Raw genomic sequence first — 21,316 nt, 5'->3', positions numbered from 1 at the left:
CCCAGAGGCAGCGTTTATCACAGGAGGAGACTTTAATAAGGGAAACCTGAAGAAAGTCTCACCAAAACTCCATCAACACATCCTTTTCAACACACGTGGAAACCGGCAACTCGATCACTGTTACACCTCTTTCCGGGATGCGTACAAAGCCCTCCCCCGCGCCCCATTCGGCCAATCAATGCTGCTCCATCCTGCTCCTGCCCGCCTACAGGCAGAAGCTGAAACAGGAAGCTCCAACCCGGAGGGCGGTGCACTGTTGGACGGACCAATCGGAGTCTGCGCTGCGGGACTGTTTTGATCACGCGGACTGGGAAATGTTTCACGTGGCCGCCAGAGACATTGATGAATACACAGACTCAGTCTGTGGATTTATCAGGAAATGCGTGGAAGATGTCGTCCCATCCAGAACAGTCAAATCCTTCCCAAATCAAAAACCCTGGATTAACGGAGATGTTCGCGCGGCACTGGCGGCACGGAACACCGCCTTTGCCTCCGCGAACACATCGGACTACAAACACGCACATTACCAACTCCGGAAGACGATCAAAGCAGCCAAACGTGAGTACAGGGACAGGGTGGAACAACAGTTTGACAACCCTCGGAGTATGTGGCAGGGACTAAACACGATCACAGACTTTAGAGGGAAAACCAGCACACCGCAGACCACGGCCTCTCTGTGTGAGGATCTAAACGTATTCTACGCTAGATTCGACACAGCGAACACCATGAGACCGGACAGTGTGCGCACCGCGGATGACGTCAGTGCGCACACTGTGTCTGAGGAGGATGTGCGGAGGTGCTTCAGGAACCGCGGTAAAGTGAGCCGTCATTTGTGAGCCGCGGTCAAGCCAGCCGCCTCCTATCCGCCGCGTAAATTTCCTTGCGCTTTTACACCAGTCTTTACGGTAGCGCCTTTTCGCTTTATGTGCCGATTGAAAGCCTATACCCGCGCACACGTGCACGTGCGCGAACAGTCGCGCGCGCATGCGCGCGCACAAATTACAATGTATCGGCCCGATACAGTCAATACAATTATGGAAATGTCAGAAATTCATTAAAAATCATCCTGAGTAGTTGATGTACAACTTTCAACACATCCCCCCTCTGGGACATCTACTGTACCTGTGTGCCAGGTTTCAGCCAGATTTACTGTAGAATTCCTCAGAAATTAAAGGGTACTTGTATCCAATGCAGTCGGCCAATACAGTAGAATTATGTCAATTTTCAAAAATTCATTAAAAATCATCCTGAGTAGTTGATGTCCAACTTTCAACACATCTCCCCTCTGGGACACCTACTGTACCTGTGTGCCAAGTTTCATCCAAATTTACTGTAGAATTCCTCAGAAATTAATGGAAACATTTATTCAATCTAATACAGCCAATACACTACAATTGTGTCAATTTTCAAAAATTCATTAAAAATCATCCTGAGTAGTTGATGTCCAACTTTCAACACATCCCCCCTCTGGGACACCTACTGTACCTGTGTGCCAAGTTTCATCCAGATTTACTGTAGAATCCCTCAGAAATTAAAGGGTACTTTATTCAATTCAATACAGTCAATACAATAGAATTATGTCAATTTTCAAAAATTCATTAAAAATCATCCTGAGTAGTTGATGTACAACTTTCAACACATCCCCCCTCTGGGACACCTACTGTACCTGTGTGCCAATTTTCATCCAGATTTACTGTAGAATTCCTCAGAAATTAAAGGGTACTTGTATCCAATGCAGTCGGCCAATACAGTAGAATTATGTCAATTTTCAAAAATTCATTAAAAATCATCCTGAGTAGTTGATGTACAACTTTCAACACATCCCCCCTCTGGGACACCTACTGTACCTGTGTGCCAATTTTCATCCAGATTTACTGTAGAATTCCTCAGAAATTAAAGGGTACTTGTATCCAATGCAGTCGGCCAATACAGTAGAATTATGTCAATTTTCAAAAATTCATTAAAAATCATCCTGAGTAGTTGATGTACAACTTTCAACACATCCCCCCTCTGGGACACCTACTGTACCTGTGTGCCAGGTTTCATCCAGATTTACTGTAGAATTCCTCAGAAATTAAAGGGTACTTTTATCCAATGCAGTCAGCCAATACAATTTAATTATGTCAATTTTCAAAAATTCATGAAAAATCATCCTGAGTAGTTGATGTACAACTTTCAACACATCCCCCCTCTGGGACACCTACTGTACCTGTGTGCCAATTTTCATCCAGATTTACTGTAGAATTCCTCAGAAATTAAAGGGTACTTGTATCCAATGCAGTCGGCCAATACACTACAATTATGTCAATTTTCAAAAATTCATTAAAAATCATCCTGAGTAGTTGATGTCCAACTTTCAACACATCCCCCCTCTGGGACACCTACTGTACCTGTGTGCCAAGTTTCATCCAGATTTACTGTAGAATTCCTCAGAAATTAAAGGGTACTTGTATTCAATGCAATACAGTCAATACAATAGAATTATGTCAATTTTCAGAAATTCATTAAAAATCATCCTGAGTAGTTGATGTACAACTTTCAACACATCCCCCCTCTGGGACATCTACTGTACCTGTGTGCCAGGTTTCAGCCAGATTTACTGTAGAATTCCTCAGAAATTAAAGGGTACTTGTATTCAATGCAATACAGTCAATACAATAGAATTATGTCAATTTTCAGAAATTCATTAAAAATCATCCTGAGTAGTTGATGTACAACTTTCAACACATCCCCCCTCTGGGACACCTACTGTACCTGTGTGCCAAGTTTCATCCAGATTTACTGTAGAATTCCTCAGAAATTAATGGAAACATTTATTCAATCTAATACAGCCAATGCACTACAATTGTGTCAATTTTCAAAAATTCATTAAAAATCATCCTGAGTAGTTGATGTACAACTTTCAACACATCCCTCCTCTGGGACACCTACTGTACCTGTGTGCGAATTTTCATCCAGATTTACTGTAGAATTCCTCAGAAATTAAAGGAAACTTATATTCAATTCAATACAGTCAATACAATAGAATTATGTCAATTTTCAGAAATTCATTAAAAATCATCCTGAGTAGTTGATGTACAACTTTCAACACATCCCTCCTCTGGGACACCTACTGTACCTGTGTGCGAATTTTCATCCAGATTTACTGTAGAATTCCTCAGAAATTAATGGAAACTTATATTCAATTCAATACAGTCAATACAATAGAATTATGTCAATTTTCCAAAATTCATTAAAAATCATCCTGAGTAGTTGATGTCCAACTTTCAACACATCCCCCCTCTGGGACACCTACTGTACCTGTGTGCCAGGTTTCAGCCAGATTTACTGTAGAATTCCTCAGAAATTAAAGGGTACTTGTATCCAATGCAGTCGGCCAATACAGTAGAATTATGTCAATTTTCAAAAATTCATTAAAAATCATCCTGAGTAGTTGATGTACAACTTTCAACACATCCCCCCTCTGGGACACCTACTGTACCTGTGTGCGAATTTTCATCCAGATTTACTGTAGAATTCCTCAGAAATTAAAGGAAACTTATATTCAATTCAATACAGTCAATACAATAGAATTATGTCAATTTTCAGAAATTCATTAAAAATCATCCTGAGTAGTTGATGTACAACTTTCAACACATCCGTCCTCTAGGACACCTACTGTGTAAATAACCCTGAATGCCTTTCTTTGCACCTTATTTTGGCACTCATTCCTGTTTTCTACTACCAACTTCCTGTCCGTGTGTAGAAGCTTTTATTTTGATGGGACGATTTCCTGTAAAACAGGTTTTGGCGCAGTTTTCAGCAGCAGTCGCGGGAGTTTAGAAAAGTGATGGCTTAACGGAGCCTATGGTGATTTCTTTTGTCATTAGCAGCCCCCTTGATAGAGGCACAAGGTATGGTTATGATGTAAATAAGGAGACGTTTAGATGTTTTTGTGACAGTCGCTACATTTGTTAAATGTTACGTTGAAACGAACTTCATGTTATAAGGTTTACGATTGTAAGAGTGTGGATTATTTTGCTTACACGCTGTTTCTGTGTATACATCTCCAGCTCTTACGGTGAGATTGATGGTTTACTGCCATTAAACCTTCAAAACGTCATCAGTAAAGTGTCATCCTTCATTCGGGGGGGTTCGCTACAGTAAGAGCTTGCCTCCGAGAGCAGCGAGAGAGAGAGAGAGAGCTTCCTGCGATCGGAACGGCACGGCACGGCACGGAGCAGCAAGCTACAGCAGCGGTCCGGTAACAAGCAATTGCTCTCAAAATGGAAAATATAGAAGGAGGTCAGTTAAACGAAAAGGAACAACGAAAGGAATTGACATGCGAAGCTGATGAAACAGCTAATGAAACGTTCCCAAGGCGATCAGAACGGCCCAGTGTGCCCACGGAGAAAATGCTCTTATATCAAAGAGATGAACAGAATAAAAGAGAGAAGAAACTGCTAACCATTTATGAACATTGGAAAGGCCAGGTCAGAGTATACAGAGAAGACCTGAAAAGTGATTTATCAGATTCACGGTTAGCAGAAATGGCTGATGATATTGAAAGGACAGTAAATGATATGACAAAAGCATACAGTGAATATAGAGAACGTAATGAACCATCCCATGTCATAAGGCGCAAAATGGACTCTTGTGAATCAGTGACAAAGGACATTATGAAAATCATATCTGAGCGTTTAGCAGCTATAGATGAGTATGATGCAGATAGAGAAAGGCAGCGCCTCCATCAGCTCTTAGCTTATGAACATGCTAAGTCCATATTTGGTACTGCATCACAGTCAAGTTACCAATCTGAAGCAAGCATTGCAGCCAAAAGAATCGATGCTGTTGCAGAATTAGCTGCAAAAGAAGCTCAGTATAAAATCACACAAGAGGAAATAAAACAAAAACAAAAAATAAGAGAAATGGAAGAGAAACACAGGAGGGAATTGGATGCACAAAGGTCTGAACTAGAACGTTTACAAGCAGAAAAGGAAAGGCAAGCAGCACGTGCAAAATTAGAGATTTATGACAAGGAGTTAAGAGTTGATATGGACAGTCAGCTAATGTTACAGAGCAATGGGATGTCTGTTATCAACCAAAGCTTTGCACAACCAGCCTCAGAGCTCTCTACAGGTTCATATCACCCACATGTGGAACAATATGCATCCATCCCTGTCAATAATCCTCTACAACAACTGCACTCACAAATTGTCACTCCATCGCCTCCCACAGACGTATTGCAGCTGGCTAAAGCTATTCAAGACAGCATAGCAGTAAGCAGAATTCCAGTGCCTGTGCCCATTGTGTTCAGCGGAGATCCCATCACCTACATCGAATGGAAGGCTTCCTTCATCTCACTGGTGGGCCACAAAGGTATATCTCCAGCTGAAAAACTGCATTTGTTAAAAGGGTATATCACTGGTCCTGCTCTTAAGTGTCTTGAGGGCACGTTCTAACACAGTGAAAGAAGCAATGCAGTTGGCACAAGAAGCCAGAGAAATCTGCCGCAAAGGTAACCTGCGTCTCCACAAGTTTGTTTCTAACAATCACACTGTTTTGCAAAGTATACCTGCATCAGAGTGTGCTGTAAATATTAACATAAGAGACTTGACATTCAAAGACATGCCACAAGAAAGAGCACTAGGCATCCAGTGGAGCATTGAAAAGGACTGTTTCAAATTTGACAACACACTGAAAGTCCAGCCAGCCACACGCAGAGGTATTCTATCCACTGTCGCGTCAATCTACGACCCACTTGGATTTTTAGCGCCATATGTGCTGAATGGAAAGAAAATCTTGCAAGAAATGTGTCAGCATGGTGTCGGGTGGGACGACCCCATACCTAATGCACTCAAGCCAAGGTGGGTGAGTTGGCAAAGTGACTTTGTAAATCTAGACAAGCTAAACATACCTCGCTGTTACCTGCCTGCTAACTTTGGTGAAACTAAAGAAATAGAGTTGCACCACTTTTCAGATGCAAGCTCAAGTGGTTATGGACAATGTAGCTATCTGAGGGCAAAGAACGCTAAAGGTGAAGTTCACTGCTCTCTGGTAATAGCAAAGGCTCGAGTTTCTCCAACTAAACTGACCACAATCCCCAGACTTGAACTAACAGCAGCTGTAGTTTCAGTCTCAGTCAGCAACATGTTACGGGAAGAACTGTGTTATGGTGCAAAGGAGTACTTCTGGACTGATTCAAAGGTGGTGCTGGGCTACATAAACAATGATGCACGTCGTTTCCACACCTTTGTAGCTAACAGGGTTCAGAGGATCAGGGAAAGTACAAGCCCTCAGCAGTGGTTTTACGTGCCATCAGAACTGAATCCAGCTGACGGTGCTTCGAGAGGTGTAACTGTCAATGAGTTAAATAAGTCTATCTGGTTCACTGGCCCCTCCTTTTTGTGGAAAAATGAACTGCCCACAGCACAACCTGTTGAGCTGGATCTGACCATAGGAGATCCAGAAGTCAGAAAAGTACAGACAATGTTAACTAAAGTCACAGACACTGTAAGTCTTGCTGAATGTCTAAGTAAGTTCTCCTCCTGGTCCAAAGCAATTAAAGCTGTAGCACGTCTCATAAGAAGGGCTAGACACATCAAGTCAAATGCATCAGCTACAGTGAGTGAGCAGAAAAATGCTGAACTTGTGATCATTCGACGTGTACAAAGTCAAGCGTACGAACAGGAAATAAAACAGCTGAAGAAAGGAGAACAGCTCCCACATCATAACAAACTGTTTAAACTGGACATTTTCATGGATACAGATGGTCTCCTCAAGGTGGGAGGGAGACTCCAGCATGCAACGAGTGACACCTTCAAACACCCGATCGTGATCCCAAAAGAACATTGTACAGCCAAACTCATAATATCTCACTGTCATGACAAAGTAAAACACCAAGGAAAGGGATTCACCATAAATGAAATCAGATCCAGTGGCTACTGGATTCCTGGAATGAGTAAAACAGTTGCCTCATTCATCCGACAATGTGTGATCTGCCGCAGACTCCGCAAAGCTCCAGAGGGTCAGAGGATGAGTGACCTATCTCCACATCGCTTAGAGCCCTCTCCTCCCTTCACACACTGTGGCATGGACTGTTTTGGTCCATTTGTGACAACTGAGGGAAGAAAACAACACAAACGGTATGGACTCCTACTTACTTGCTTTTGTTCTCGTGCCATTCACATTGAGTTCTTAGAGGACTTGTCTACTGATGCATTTATTAATGCATTAAGATGTTTCATTTCAATCAGAGGTGCAGTTCGACACATCCAATGTGACCAGGGAACGAACTTTGTTGGTGCTCAGAATGAGTTTAAAGCAGCTTTAAATGAGCTAGACACTCAGAGACTAACTACATACTTGACTGAAAAACAATGTGACTTTGTGATGAACGCACCCCATGCTAGTCATGCAGGGGGAGTGTGGGAACGTCAGATAAAGACTGTCAGAAGTGTGCTGAATACCACTCTGTCACTGGCTCACGACAGACTCAATGATGCTTCATTACGGACGTTATTCTACGAAGCCATGGCTATAGTCAATAGCAGACCCTTGACTATAGATAACTTGAATAGCCCCAACAGCCTGGAACCGCTCACGCCCAATCATCTGCTGCACATGAAATCCAATGCACCGTTGCCCCCACCTGGTGCCTTTTCAAATGAGGACCTGTACAGCAAGAAGAGGTGGCGCCGCGTGCAGTTCCTTGCAGAGCAGTTCTGGAGCCGCTGGAGACGAGAATACATTCACAACATCATTTCAAGGCAAAAGTGGCACTCACCAAAGAGGAATCTAAAAGTAGGTGATGTTGTGTTGGAAATGGATGAACTGGCACCCAGAGGGGAATGGAGACTTGCAAGAGTTGTAGAAACTGTCAGTGGAAAAGATGGACTTGTGCGAAGGGTAAAGATCTCACTTGGAGAAAAGAGACTCAATAATAAAGGTCAACGCTCTACTAAACTATCAGTTGTTGAGCGTCCAGTACAAAAACTTGTATTGTTGTTAGAAAGTTCCTAAGGTAACTCCTACATGGGTTATTTTGTTTGGGAAAATTATTCATTTTGGTTCTTATGTAAACCAATTATTCGTAATTTTGGTGGGAGTGTAAATAACCCTGAATGCCTTTCTTTGCACCTTATTTTGGCACTCATTCCTGTTTTCTACTACCAACTTCCTGTCCGTGTGTAGAAGCTTTTATTTTGATGGGACGATTTCCTGTAAAACAGGTTTTGGCGCAGTTTTCAGCAGCAGTCGCGGGAGTTTAGAAAAGTGATGGCTTAACGGAGCCTATGGTGATTTCTTTTGTCATTAGCAGCCCCCTTGATAGAGGCACAAGGTATGGTTATGATGTAAATAAGGAGACGTTTAGATGTTTTTGTGACAGTCGCTACATTTGTTAAATGTTACGTTGAAACGAACTTCATGTTATAAGGTTTACGATTGTAAGAGTGTGGATTATTTTGCTTACACGCTGTTTCTGTGTATACATCTCCAGCTCTTACGGTGAGATTGATGGTTTACTGCCATTAAACCTTCAAAACGTCATCAGTAAAGTGTCATCCTTCATTCGGGGGGGTTCGCTACATACTGTACCTGTGTGCCAGGTTTCAGCCAGATTTACTGTAGAATTCCTCAGAAATTAAAGGGTACTTGTATCCAATGCAGTCGGCCAATACAGTAGAATTATGTCAATTTTCAAAAATTCATTAAAAATCATCCTGAGTAGTTGATGTACAACTTTCAACACATCCCCCCTCTGGGACACCTACTGTACCTGTGTGCCAGGTTTCATCCAGATTTACTGTAGAATTCCTCAGAAATTAAAGGGTACTTTTATCCAATGCAGTCAGCCAATACAATTTAATTATGTCAATTTTCAAAAATTCATGAAAAATCATCCTGAGTAGTTGATGTACAACTTTCAACACATCCCCCCTCTGGGACACCTACTGTACCTGTGTGCCAAGTTTCATCCAGATTTACTGTAGAATTCCTCAGAAATTAAAGGGTACTTGTATCCAATGCAGTCGGCCAATACACTACAATTATGTCAATTTTCAAAAATTCATTAAAAATCATCCTGAGTAGTTGATGTCCAACTTTCAACACATCCCCCCTCTGGGACACCTACTGTACCTGTGTGCCAAGTTTCATCCAGATTTACTGTAGAATTCCTCAGAAATTAAAGGGTACTTTATTCAATTCAATACAGTCAATACAGTAGAATTATGTCAATTTTCAAAAATTCATTAAAAATCATCCTGAGTAGTTGATGTACAACTTTCAACACATCCCCCCTCTGGGACACCTACTGTACCTGTGTGCCAGGTTTCAGCCAGATTTACTGTAGAATTCCTCAGAAATTAAAGGGTACTTGTATCCAATGCAGTCGGCCAATACAGTAGAATTATGTCAATTTTCAAAAATTCATTAAAAATCATCCTGAGTAGTTGATGTACAACTTCTTTTTTTTTTTTTTTTTTTTTTTTTTTACGTGATGGCAGAGCTTCAGTTCATCCTTTGTCATTTTTTTTTTTTTTTTAATAAATAGGACAGGGGGAATGAATGAGAGAGAGAGGGGGAGAGAAAGAAAGAAAACCAAAGGGGAGAAGAGACGGTGAGAAGGGGGGGGAAGAGAGAGAAAAAAAAAAAAAAAAAAACTCCTGGGTCACCTGTATGGAGAAAAACAAACAAACAAACAAACAAACAAAAACAAACAGAGGAGACAGCAAACAACAAAGAGCAACATAATAATAGAGAAAACAAAGCACCATCACAATAAACTAGCTAGTCATAGATATCAGTATTTACTAAGTAATAAACGATATTGTGCAGCACGCAAGATAGACAGCGCACAGTGTGCTTTGAGGCAGCAGCCAAGAAAGCTTTAGTCCGCGTCTGTGAATACCCATGTGTGCATACCTGTGTGGATCAGCATGCTTGCATTCCAAAGGTTTCTCCATGTAATGATCTGCTAGGGAGTGTGGGGGGGCCACAGCCCCGTCCTCCAGGGTGTGAAGCGGGTATGGAGGAGATCAAAACTCCAGACATCCAGAGGCCCCCAGAACACAAGAGACCATGGAAGACCAACAGAGGGGCAGCCGCGCCACTGTCCCAGTAAGAGCTGAGGAGAGTCCCAGATGAGGGCTCGCCCAGCAGCCGCGGAGCAGAAGTCAGGGGGAGTTGCAGTGACGCGCCCGTGAGCTCCGCCGGCCCCCAGCTGTGCCTGAGTGACCGAGCCCCAGGCCGAGAGGCCGGGGGCACCCCACCTCCAAAGGGGCCCGAGCGAGCCCCAGGCCCCAGGCCCCGACAAGCGGCCGCCAAGGAGTGAGCCGGTGTGTACCCGGACGCCCACCCCCAGACACAAAGAACCACCAACACACCGACACCTGAGGGAGTCCGCCACCGGCAGGGGAAGTGGTGGTGGGTGGAGATAGGCCTCCAAACCTTGGAGGGCCTGAGGTGTCCCCAGAGAGGTGGCGTCTGATACCCAACCTGACATATAGACACAGACATACAGGCACACACAGACACAAACATCCATTCCCACCCTCATGCTCTCATATGCACTCACTCCACACTCAACCAACGTGGAGACAGACATAAAGAGACGCTGTACACACAATCACACTCCCCAAGCGTACTCTACAAACCGGGTCTAGGTACCCTTGCCCCTGGAGGGGGGAATTGCACCCAGACCCAGGTGGTGTTACCCTTTTCCCTGCGGTGGGGAGAGGCAGACCACCCCGACTCCGCAGCAGCAGGGAGGCCCCACACCCCAGACCGCAGTCGGACGGCCAACTCCTCCTACTAGCCCTCCCGCTCCAGCAGGCCGCAGAGAATGGGGGTGGGAGAAGACTCCAAACCTCCCTCCACCCGCTCATTGTAGTGTTGATGCATATGTGTTCTAAGGTGCAATTAAAACCCAGGAGGGCATGGAGCTACCTGCCAAGGAGCAGCAGGTAAGCGCATAGTCCCTCCTGCTAACCCTCAATGACTAAGTGTATTTAAAATTGAGAGGTGGGCAACGACGTCAGGGGTGAGGTATACACCCTGATGGTGATTTGGACTCCGTGATTGTGCCCACCCCCAAGATCCTATATGTATGTGTAATGAGAGTGTGAATAATGTGAATGTCTAAGTTGTGGGATAAAATTGAGGCAGAGGCAGCCAGAAGGGGACGGGGGGGGGTAGCCTCCTCTGCACCCTGGTGACATACCCCCACTCCAAGGCCCTGCATGTGTGGGTGGTTGTGGAGGAGCGGGAAGAGGGAGGCAGCTGGAGATGGGGAGGGAAGGAAGGGAGGGGCAGGTAACCCCTCCCTGGGGCCAGCTCCCCCGCTGACCCCAGTAGGCACTCCCACCCTCCGCGACCCGCCAGGGAAGGGGGGCCCAGGCCCATCAGACCGGGGCCCAGTGCAGTAGCGCCCCCCCGGCTCCACAGAGCCCTGGACAGTCCACCCAACCCCACCACAGAGAAAACTGCACCCACCCCACCAACCACACATCTTCCAGACTACATAAGACGGTAAACGCCCAGGCTGAGATCTTCCTCCACCTCTCCTATATCTCCCCCTCCTGCAGAGAGTTCCTGAGAGAAGAAAGCTCCTGCAAGATGTGACCATCCCCCCCACCAGTTGAAGAGCCCCCCAGGCGGCTCGATGCACCGGCGGCACCCTGCTCCAGGGCCGGGCCCCCATGCACCCACCCGCCCACAACCCCGGCAACACACCAACCAGGACCCGAGGCCCGGCCCGGGCCCCAGCCCAGAGACGGAGCGCCCCCAGAACCTCACGCCCATCCCGGACCCACCCAGGGGCAGCCAGGTTGCCAGGTCAGTAACCCGCGTCCGTCAGCACAGACCCTCCCCTAGCCCCGCTGCACGCAGCCGCGATGTACAACTTTCAACACATCCCCCCTCTGGGACACCTGCTGTACGTCTGGGCCAAGTTTCAGCCAGATTTACTGTAATATTCTTCAGAAATTGCAGGGAACTTATGTTCAGTGCAAGAAAGGCTGAAAGACGACCACCACTGAACAAGACACACAAGCTGAAACGTCAAGACTGGGCCAAGAAATATCTCAAGACTGATTTTTCTAAGGTTTTATGGACTGATGAAATGAGAGTATGTCTTGATGGGCCAGATGGATGGGCCCGTGGCTGGATTGGTAAAGGGCAGATAGCTCCAGTCTGACTCAGACGCCAGCAAGGTGGAGGTGGAGTACTGGTTTGGGCTGGTATCATTAAAGATGAGCTTGTGGGGCCTTTTCGGGTTGAGGATGGAGTCAAGCTCAACTCCCAGTCCTACTGCCAGTTTCTGGAAGACACCTTCTTCAAGCAGTGGTACAGGAAGAAGTCTGCATCCTTCAAGAAAAACATGATTTTCATGCAGGACAATGCTCCATCACACACGTCCAAGTACTCCACAGCGTGGCTGGCAAGAAAGGGTATAAAAGAAGAAAAACTAATGACATGGCCTCCTTGTTCACCTGATCTGAACCCCATTGAGAACCTGTGGTCCATCATCAAATGTGAGATTTACAAGGAGGGAAAACAGTACACCTCTCTAAACAGTGTCTGGGAGGCTGTGGTTGCTGCTGCACGCAATGTTGATGGTGAACAGATCAAAACACTGACAGAATCCATGGATGGCAGGCTTTTGAGTGTCCTTGCAAAGAAAGGTGGCTATATTGGTCGCTGATTTGTTGTTGTTTTGTTTTTGAATGTCGGCGAGGATTCCGCACGGCACTCCCCTCCATTCACCTCGCGAATCTCCGCTCTCTTCCAAACAAAGTCGACGAATTACTGCTCTTAAACCGGACTAACAAGGACTTTGCACGCTCTGCTGCCCTCTGCTTCACTGAAACCTGGCTCAGTGAGCGAGTCCCAGACGCTGTCTTAAATCTGCCGGGCTTCCAACTTCACCGGGTGGACCGCGAAACAGAGCTCTCAGGGAAAACAAAGGGTGGTGGAGTCTGCTTCTACATTAATGAAGGTTGGTGTACTGATGTCACAGTGTTACAGAAACACTGCAGCCCACACTTGGAAAGTTTTCTCATCAACTGTAAACCTTTTTATTCACCGCGGGAGTTTTCTTCCTTCATGCTGGTCGGAGTTTACATCCCTCCACAGGCCAACGCGAACAACGCACTGTGCGAGCTGGCTGACCAGATTACTACCCTGGAGAGGAAATTCCCGGATTCCTTTACAATTATTCTTGGGGATTTTAACAGAGCAAACCTAAACTACGAACTCCCTAAATACAGACAGCATATAGACTGCCCCACCAGGGACAACATCATACTGGATCACTCCTACACCACTCTAAAAGATGCCTATCGCTCTGTGCCCCGGGCAGCTTTGGGACATTCTGATCACTGCATGGTCCATCTTATTCCAGTTTATAGGCAAAAACTCAAACGTGCCAAGCCTGTAGTCAAAACTGTGAAGAAGTGGACTAACGCAGCAAAGCAGGAACTGCAGGACTGTTTTGACTCCACTGATTGGACTGTTTTTGAAGCTGCATCTGAGAACCTAGATGAGCTCACGGACACTGTGACATCATACATCAGTTTCTGTGAAGACGTGTGTGTGCCAACAAAGACCTTTTGCACATACAACAACAATAAACCATGGTTCACTCCTAAACTCCAACATCTTCGCAAGGCCAAGGAGGACGCTTACAGAAGTGGTGACAGGGTCCTGTACAAGCAAGCCAGGAACACACTGACCAAGGAGATCAAAGCAGCTAAAAGGATCTACTCCCAGAAGCTGGAAGAACGGCTCTCAGCCAACGACCCTGCGTCAGTGTGGAGGGGCCTGCAGGAAATCACCAGCTACAGACGCCCCCCACCCACTATTGAAGCAAACAAAGACCTGGCCAACGAGTTAAACACTTTCTATTGCAGGTTTGAGACGGACAGACTCCCACGCCCCACCCTCCCCTCCCCAGGGACATTGCTTCAGACATTGACCCCCAACACACCTTCCACCTCTCCCCCCTTCACCCTGCCCCTCCCCAATCAAGACTCAACGACCACCCCCACCCTCCCCAATCCAGACTCAACGACCACCTCCACCCTCTCCAACCCAGACTCAACGACCTCCACCACACCTCTCACCCCCCTTTCCTCCTCCCTGAAACTAAGAATACACACTCAGGATGTGAGCCGACTATTCCAGAAACAGAAGCCCAGGAAAGCCCCCGGACCAGATGGCGTCTCACCCTCCTGCCTCAAAACCTGTGCTGAACAGCTGGCTCCCATCTTTACTCGCATCTTCAACAGATCCCTGGAGCTGTGTGAAGTTCCCTCCTGCTTCAAACGCTCCACCATCATCCCTGTTCCCAAGAAACCCACCATCACAGGACTGGATGACTACAGACCTGTCGCCTTGACGTCTGTGGTCATGAAATCCTTCGAACGACTGGTGTTAGCCCATCTGAAAGACATTACAGGCCACCAGCTGGACCCTCTGCAGTTTGCCTACCGGGCAAACAGGTCAGTGGATGATGCAGTGAACACGGGGCTGCATTACATCCTGCAACACCTTGACTGCCCGGGAACTTATGCCAGGGTCCTGTTTGTGGACTTTAGTTCGGCTTTTAACACCATTGTGCCTGAACTTCTTTCCTCCAAACTCTCCCAGCTCAGCGTGTCACCAGCTACCTGTCAGTGGATCACCAGCTTCCTGACAGACAGAAAGCAACAAGTGAGGCTGGGGGAGATCACCTCTGAAACCCGGTCCCTCAGTATTGGTGCCCCTCAAGGATGTGTCCTCTCACCACTACTGTTCTCCCTCTACACTAACGACTGCACCTCCAATAACTCTGCTGTCAAACTCCTAAAGTTTGCAGATGACACCACTGTCATTGGCCTCATTCAAGATGGTGATGAGTCTGCATACCGGCAGGAAGTTGAGCGGCTGGTACTCTGGTGCAGTCAGCACAATCTGGAGCTGAACACTCTTAAGACTGTAGAGATGACAGTGGACTTCAGGAGACATCCCTCAACTCTGCTCCCCCTCACCATATCAGACAGCCCTGTGTCGACTGTGAAGATCTTCAAGTTCCTGGGTACAACCATCTCCCAGGACCTGAAGTGGGAGACCAACATCAACTCCATCCTCAAAAAGACCCAGCAGAGGATGTACTTCCTGAGACAACTGGGGAAGTACAGTCTTCCACAGGAGCTGCTGATCCAGTTCTACACTGCGGTCATTGAGTCTGTCCTGTGCTCCTCCATCACAGTCTGGTATGGAGCAGCCACTAAACAGGACAGGAGCAGACTGCAGCGGACTGTACGGGCAGCAGAAAGGATCATCAGCGCCCCCCCCCCCCCCCCCCCCCCCCCCGCCCTCCATCCAGGATCTGTACCTCTCAAGAACCAGGAAACGGGCAGGGAAAATCATCGCAGACCCCTCACACCCTGCACACAGACTTTTTGATCTGCTGCCCTCTGGCAGACGGTACAGAAGCCTGCAGACCAGGACCACCCGACACAGGAACAGTTTCTTTCCCCTCGCCATCTCCCTTCTTAACAGTTGACCTGTCACACTGCTCCCACTGCCAGACTGCAACTGCACCTTATGTACATTTTGTAGTATTCATTCCATTTCTGTATTTTATGTATATAAGTTTAGATTCGTTATTTATAGTTGGTTTACATAGCTTTGTGTATGTATGTGTAATGTGTATATATAGACACAATTTTCATTTCTCTGCTGTTATAAATGCTGATACTGATACAGTGGGGCAAAAAAAGTATTTAGTCAGCCACCGATTGTGCAAGTTCCCCCACTTAAAATGATGACAGAGGTCAGTAATTTGCACCAGAGGTACACTTCAACTGTGAGAGACAGAATGTGAAAAAAAAATCCATGAATCCACATGGTAGGATTTGTAAAGAATTTATTTGAAAATCAGGGTGGAAAATAAGTATTTGGTCACCTCAAACAAGGAAAATCTCTGGCTCTCACAGACCTGAAACGTCTTCTGTAAGAAGCTTTTCTGTCCCCCACTTGTTACCTGTATGAATGGCACCTGTTTGAACTCATCATCTGTATAAAAGACACCTGTCCACAGCCTCAAACAGTCAGACTCCAAACTCCGCCATGGCCAAGACCAAAGAGCTTTCGAAGGACACAAGGAAAAGTATTGTAGACCTGCACCAGACTGGGAAGAGTGAATCTACAATAGGCAAGCAGCTTGGTGTGAAAAAATCAACTGTGGGAGCAATCATCAGAAAATGGAAGACATACAAGACCACTGATAATCTCCCTCGATCTGGGGCTCCACGCAAGATCTCATCCCGTGGGGTCAAAATGATCATGAGAACGGTGAGCAAAGATCCCAGAACCACACGGGGGGACCTGGTGAATGACCTGCAGAGAGCTGGGACCAAAGTAACAAAGGTCACCATCAGTAACACACTACAACGGCAGGGAATCAAATCCCGCAGTGCCAGACGTGTTCCGCTGCTGAAGCCAGTGCATGTCCAGGCCCGTCTGAAGTTTGCCAGAGAGCACATGGATGATACAGCAGAGGATTGGGAGAATGTCATGTGGTCAGATGAAACCAAAGTAGAACTTTTTGGTATAAACTCAACTCGTCGTGTTTGGAGGAAGAAGAATACTGAGTTGCATCCCAAGAACACCATACCTACTGTGAAGCATGGGGGTGGAAACATCATGCTATGGGGCTGTTTTTCTGCCAAGGGGACAGGACGACTGATCCGTGTTAAGGACAGAATGAATGGGGCCATGTATCGTGAGATTTTGAGCCAAAACCTCCTTCCATCAGTGAGAACTTTGAAGATGAAACGAGGCTGGGTCTTCCAACATGACAATGATCCAAAACACACCGCCCAGGCAACAAAGGCGTGGCTCCGTAAGAAGCATTTGAAAGTCCTGGAGTGGCCTAGCCAGTCTCCAGACCTCAACCCCATAGAAAATCTGTGGCGGGAGTTGAAAGTCTGTGTTGCTCGGCGACAGCCCCAAAACATCACTGCTCTCGAGAAGATCTGCATGGAGGAATGGGCCAAAATACCAGCTACTGTGTGTGCAAACCTGGTAAAGACCTATAGTAAACGTTTGACCTCTGTTATTGCCAACAAAGGTTATGTTACAAAGTATTGAGTTGTATTTTTGTTATTGACCAAATACTTATTTTCCACCCTGATTTACGAATAAATTCTTTACAAATCCTACCATGTGGATTCATGGATTTTTTTTTCACATTCTGTCTCTCACAGTTGAAGTGTACCTCTGGTGCAAATTACTGACCTCTGTCATCATTTTAGGTGGGGGAACTTGCACAATCGGTGGCTGACTAAATACTTTTTTGCCCCACTGTACTTGGCCAATAAACACGATTCTGATTCTGATTCTGATTCTGAGATGTATATTTGTGAATGTGGAGATGTTATATTGGTTTCACTGGTAAAAATAAATAATTGAAATGGGTATATATTTGTTTTTTGTGAAGTTGCCTAATAATTATGCACAGTAATAGTCACCTGCACACACACAGATATCCCCCTAAAATAACTAAAAAAAAAAAAAAAAAAAAAAACTACTTCCAAAAACATTCAGCTTTGATATTAATGAGTCTTTTGGGTTCATTGAGAACATGGTTGTTGTTCAATAATAAAATTATTCCTCAAAAATACAACTTGCCTAATAATTCTGCACTCCCTGTAGGTCTGTTGACAGAGCTCTGTACAGGTCTGCTCGAGCTGACCTGAAAAGGGGTCCCACCTGTCCAGCAACAACACATGGCATGGAATAATAGACATCATAAACCACAGAGGCAGAACTGTGAAAACAGAAAACCTGAGTGTGCAGCTAGCAGAGGACATAAACAGCTTCTTTGCCCGCTTTGAAACACCACAACAGCAGCATTCATCTGCCTCAGCCCTGCTCCCATCCTCATCCTCACCTGGTTCCTGCACCGCTCCATTCACTGTAACGGAGCACGATGTCAGATGAGTGTTCCTAGCAGTGAACCCCAGGAAGGCGTCCAGACGGAATACGTGGTAAAGTGCTAAGACCATGTGCCCACCAGCTCACCCTCATCTCCACCAGAATCTTCAACCTCTCACTGGATGAAGCAGCCATCCCATCCTGTCTAAAATCAGCCACAATCATCCCAGTACCAAAGAAGTCTCCCATCACCAGCCTGAACTATTATTGCCCTGTGGCCCTCACACCGGTAATCATGAAACTAGTCCTTCAGCACACCAAGGATTACCTCCCCCCAGAATTCGACCCCCACCAGTTTGCATACCGTGCAAACAGATTCACAGAAGATGCCATCACCCTCCACTCGGTGCTGAGTCACCTAGAACAGCGGCAGAGCTACGCCAGAATGCTCTTTGTGGACTACAGCTCACCCTTCCACCACTCGCCCATTGAGAGCCTACTAACTTACTGCATCACAGTATGGTACAGCAGCTGCACTAAGGCGGATAGAGCCACCCTCCCAGCATGTTTGCAATGAGTAGGAGATGCTCTGTATCTCACTGTACAACTGTATAGTGACAAAGGTATTGGGTTCTTTTCTAAAAATTGCTATAAACAGAGGAACCCAAACTGATGAAAAGTGGCGAATATTTTTTTTCAAATGACTATTTTTAGTGGATTTTTGATATAGAAGCAGAATGACAGAATGTTAAAAGAAGTTACTTTTAGTCATTCTAAGCTGGGCATTGCGTTCTCTGGCTGTTCAAAGCCATGGAACTTTAGACTTTCCAAGCAAATAATGATGGCCATACTGATGTTCTTTTCAGTACATTTTACTTTATGTTCATTTTCATTTTTATGATGTTTCTATTTTTACATAATTCCTCCCACATAGCAAAATTGGTATGGCCTGGATCTGTCCCACACAATGTGCTTACACATGGCCTGCGTACCGCAAAGAATGACGGCCCTATGGTGGCCCAGATCTGGTTTACCAGAGGTGGCCCACACATGAGCCAGCACAAGGCCAGTTGCAGACACACTGCTGGCCCTGTGCTGGCCCAGAACAGTTTCAGCTCTGGCCCCAGATGTCAGCCTAATGTGTACCTTAGCCATGTAAGCCATGTAATAACAACATGTGCTGGAACATAATAGTGCAAAAGTAACATGACGAGACTCTGTTCAGACAGTGAATGGACTGATTCTTATACAGCACTTTTTTACTCACCCATATTACTCAAAGTGCTCTATACAACATGTCACATTCACCCAATCAGGCCAAATGTGGCATGCCATCACATAAACAGTGCCATCTTACCATGCCAGAAGTCAGCCAGCAGTGCCGGCTTGACACCAGATCCAGGCAAGACCCGTCTGCTATGTGGGATGACTTGTTCTTTTGGCATTTTAGTTGTGGATTGTGTTTGGACTGTGTCTCTTGCCCTTTCAGTATTGTTTCCTTGTGCTTCTAAGTGTCCCTTTGTTTCTTTTTAGGTTATGTAGTATGGGTTAGAGATATTTTGTATGTTGTTTTTGTTTAATAAATCCGCCTTTTGGATTATTCCCTGATGTGCCTGAGTTCTGTTATTTAGTGTCACTTTGAAAGGACACACATCCAGCATTGACATATAATTGTTCTTTCAATTTTTGATAAAGATTACAGTGAATTGAGATGTAACTTGGCCCAGAGGTACGGTAGGACGCCCAGAGTAAGAAAGTGTTGAAAGTTGGACCTCAACTATTATGGATGATTTTTAATGAATTTTTGAAATTTCCATAATTGTAGTGTATTGACTGTATTGAATTGAATAAATGTTTCCATTAATTTCTGAGGAGTTCTACAGTAAATTTGGATGAAACTTGGCACACAGGTACAGTAGGTGTCCCAGAGGGGAGATGTGTTGAAAGTTGTACATCAACTACCCAGGATGATTTTTAATGAATTTTTGAAAATTGACATAATTCTACTGTATTGGCCGACTGCATTGGATACAAGTACCCTTTAATTTCTGAGGAATTCTACAGTAAATCTGGCTGAAACCTGGCACACAGGTACAGTAGGTGTCCCAGAGGGGGGATGTGTTGAAAGTTGGACATCAACTACTCAGGATGATTTTTAATGAATTTCTGAAAATTGACATAATTCTATTGTATTGACTGTATTGAATTGAATATAAGTTTCCATTAATTTCTGAGGAATTCTACAGTAAATCTGGATGAAAATTCGCACACAGGTACAGTAGGTGTCCCAGAGGAGGGATGTGTTGAAAGTTGTACATCAACTACTCAGGATGATTTTTAATGAATTTCTGAAAATTGACATAATTCTATTGTATTGACTGTATTGAATTGAATATAAGTTTCCTTTAATTTCTGAGGAATTCTACAGTAAATCTGGATGAAAATTCGCACACAGGTACAGTAGGTGTCCCAGAGGGGGGATGTGTTGAAAGTTGGACATCAACTACTCAGGATGATTTTTAATGAATTTTTGAAAATTGACACAATTGTAGTGCATTGGCTATATTAGATTGAATAAATGTTTCCATTAATTTCTGAGGAATTCTACAGTAAATCTGGATGAAACTTGGCACACAGGTACAGTAGGTGTCCCAGAGGGGGGATGTGTTGAAAGTTGTACATCAACTACTCAGGATGATTTTTAATGAATTTTTGAAAATTGACATAATTCTACTGTATTGGCCGACTGCATTGGATACAAGTACCCTTTAATTTCTGAGGAATTCTACAGTAAATCTGGCTGAAACCTGGCACACAGGTACAGTAGGTGTCCTAGAGGAGGGATGTGTTGAAAGTTGGACATCAACTACTCAGGATGATTTTTAATGAATTTTGGAAAATTGACATAATTCTATTGTATTGACTGTATTGAATTGAATATAAGTTTCCATTAATTTCTGAGGAATTCTACAGTAAATCTGGATGAAAATTCGCACACAGGTACAGTAGGTGTCCCAGAGGAGGGATGTGTTGAAAGTTGTACATCAACTACTCAGGATGATTTTTAATGAATTTCTGAAAATTGACATAATTCTATTGTATTGACTGTATTGAATTGAATATAAGTTTCCTTTAATTTCTGAGGAATTCTACAGTAAATCTGGATGAAAATTCGCACACAGGTACAGTAGGTGTCCCAGAGGGGGGATGTGTTGAAAGTTGTACATCAACTACTCAGGATGATTTTTAATGAATTTTTGAAAATTGACATAATTCTACTGTATTGGCCGACTGCATTGGATACAAGTACCCTTTAATTTCTGAGGAATTCTACAGTAAATCTGGCTGAAACCTGGCACACAGGTACAGTAGGTGTCCCAGAGGAGGGATGTGTTGAAAGTTGTACATCAAC

At 45.0% G+C, this 21,316-nt stretch overlaps 1 protein-coding gene across 3 annotated transcripts in view; it reads left to right on the top strand.

The window, feature by feature from the left end:
• LOC143418617 (6-phosphofructo-2-kinase/fructose-2,6-bisphosphatase 4-like) overlaps positions 1–21,316 on the top strand; it is a 55,407-nt gene that overhangs the window by 20,675 nt on the left and 13,416 nt on the right. The window contains exon 16 of one of the 3 annotated variants that reach the window (XM_076883997.1): positions 17,683–19,506. The exons of the other annotated variants lie outside the window; for them this stretch is intronic. Within the exon in view, the coding sequence (XP_076740112.1) occupies positions 17,683–17,770 (88 nt within the window). The 3' untranslated portion in view covers positions 17,771–19,506. Of the gene's footprint in view, positions 1–17,682; positions 19,507–21,316 lie in introns of those variants that run through there. 3 annotated transcript variants of the gene reach the window in all.

This window comes from Maylandia zebra, linkage group LG5, assembly GCF_041146795.1.
Source record: "Maylandia zebra isolate NMK-2024a linkage group LG5, Mzebra_GT3a, whole genome shotgun sequence".
Classification (NCBI taxonomy): Eukaryota; Metazoa; Chordata; class Actinopteri; order Cichliformes; family Cichlidae; genus Maylandia; species Maylandia zebra.
This window is presented reverse-complemented; position numbering and strand designations above follow the sequence as displayed.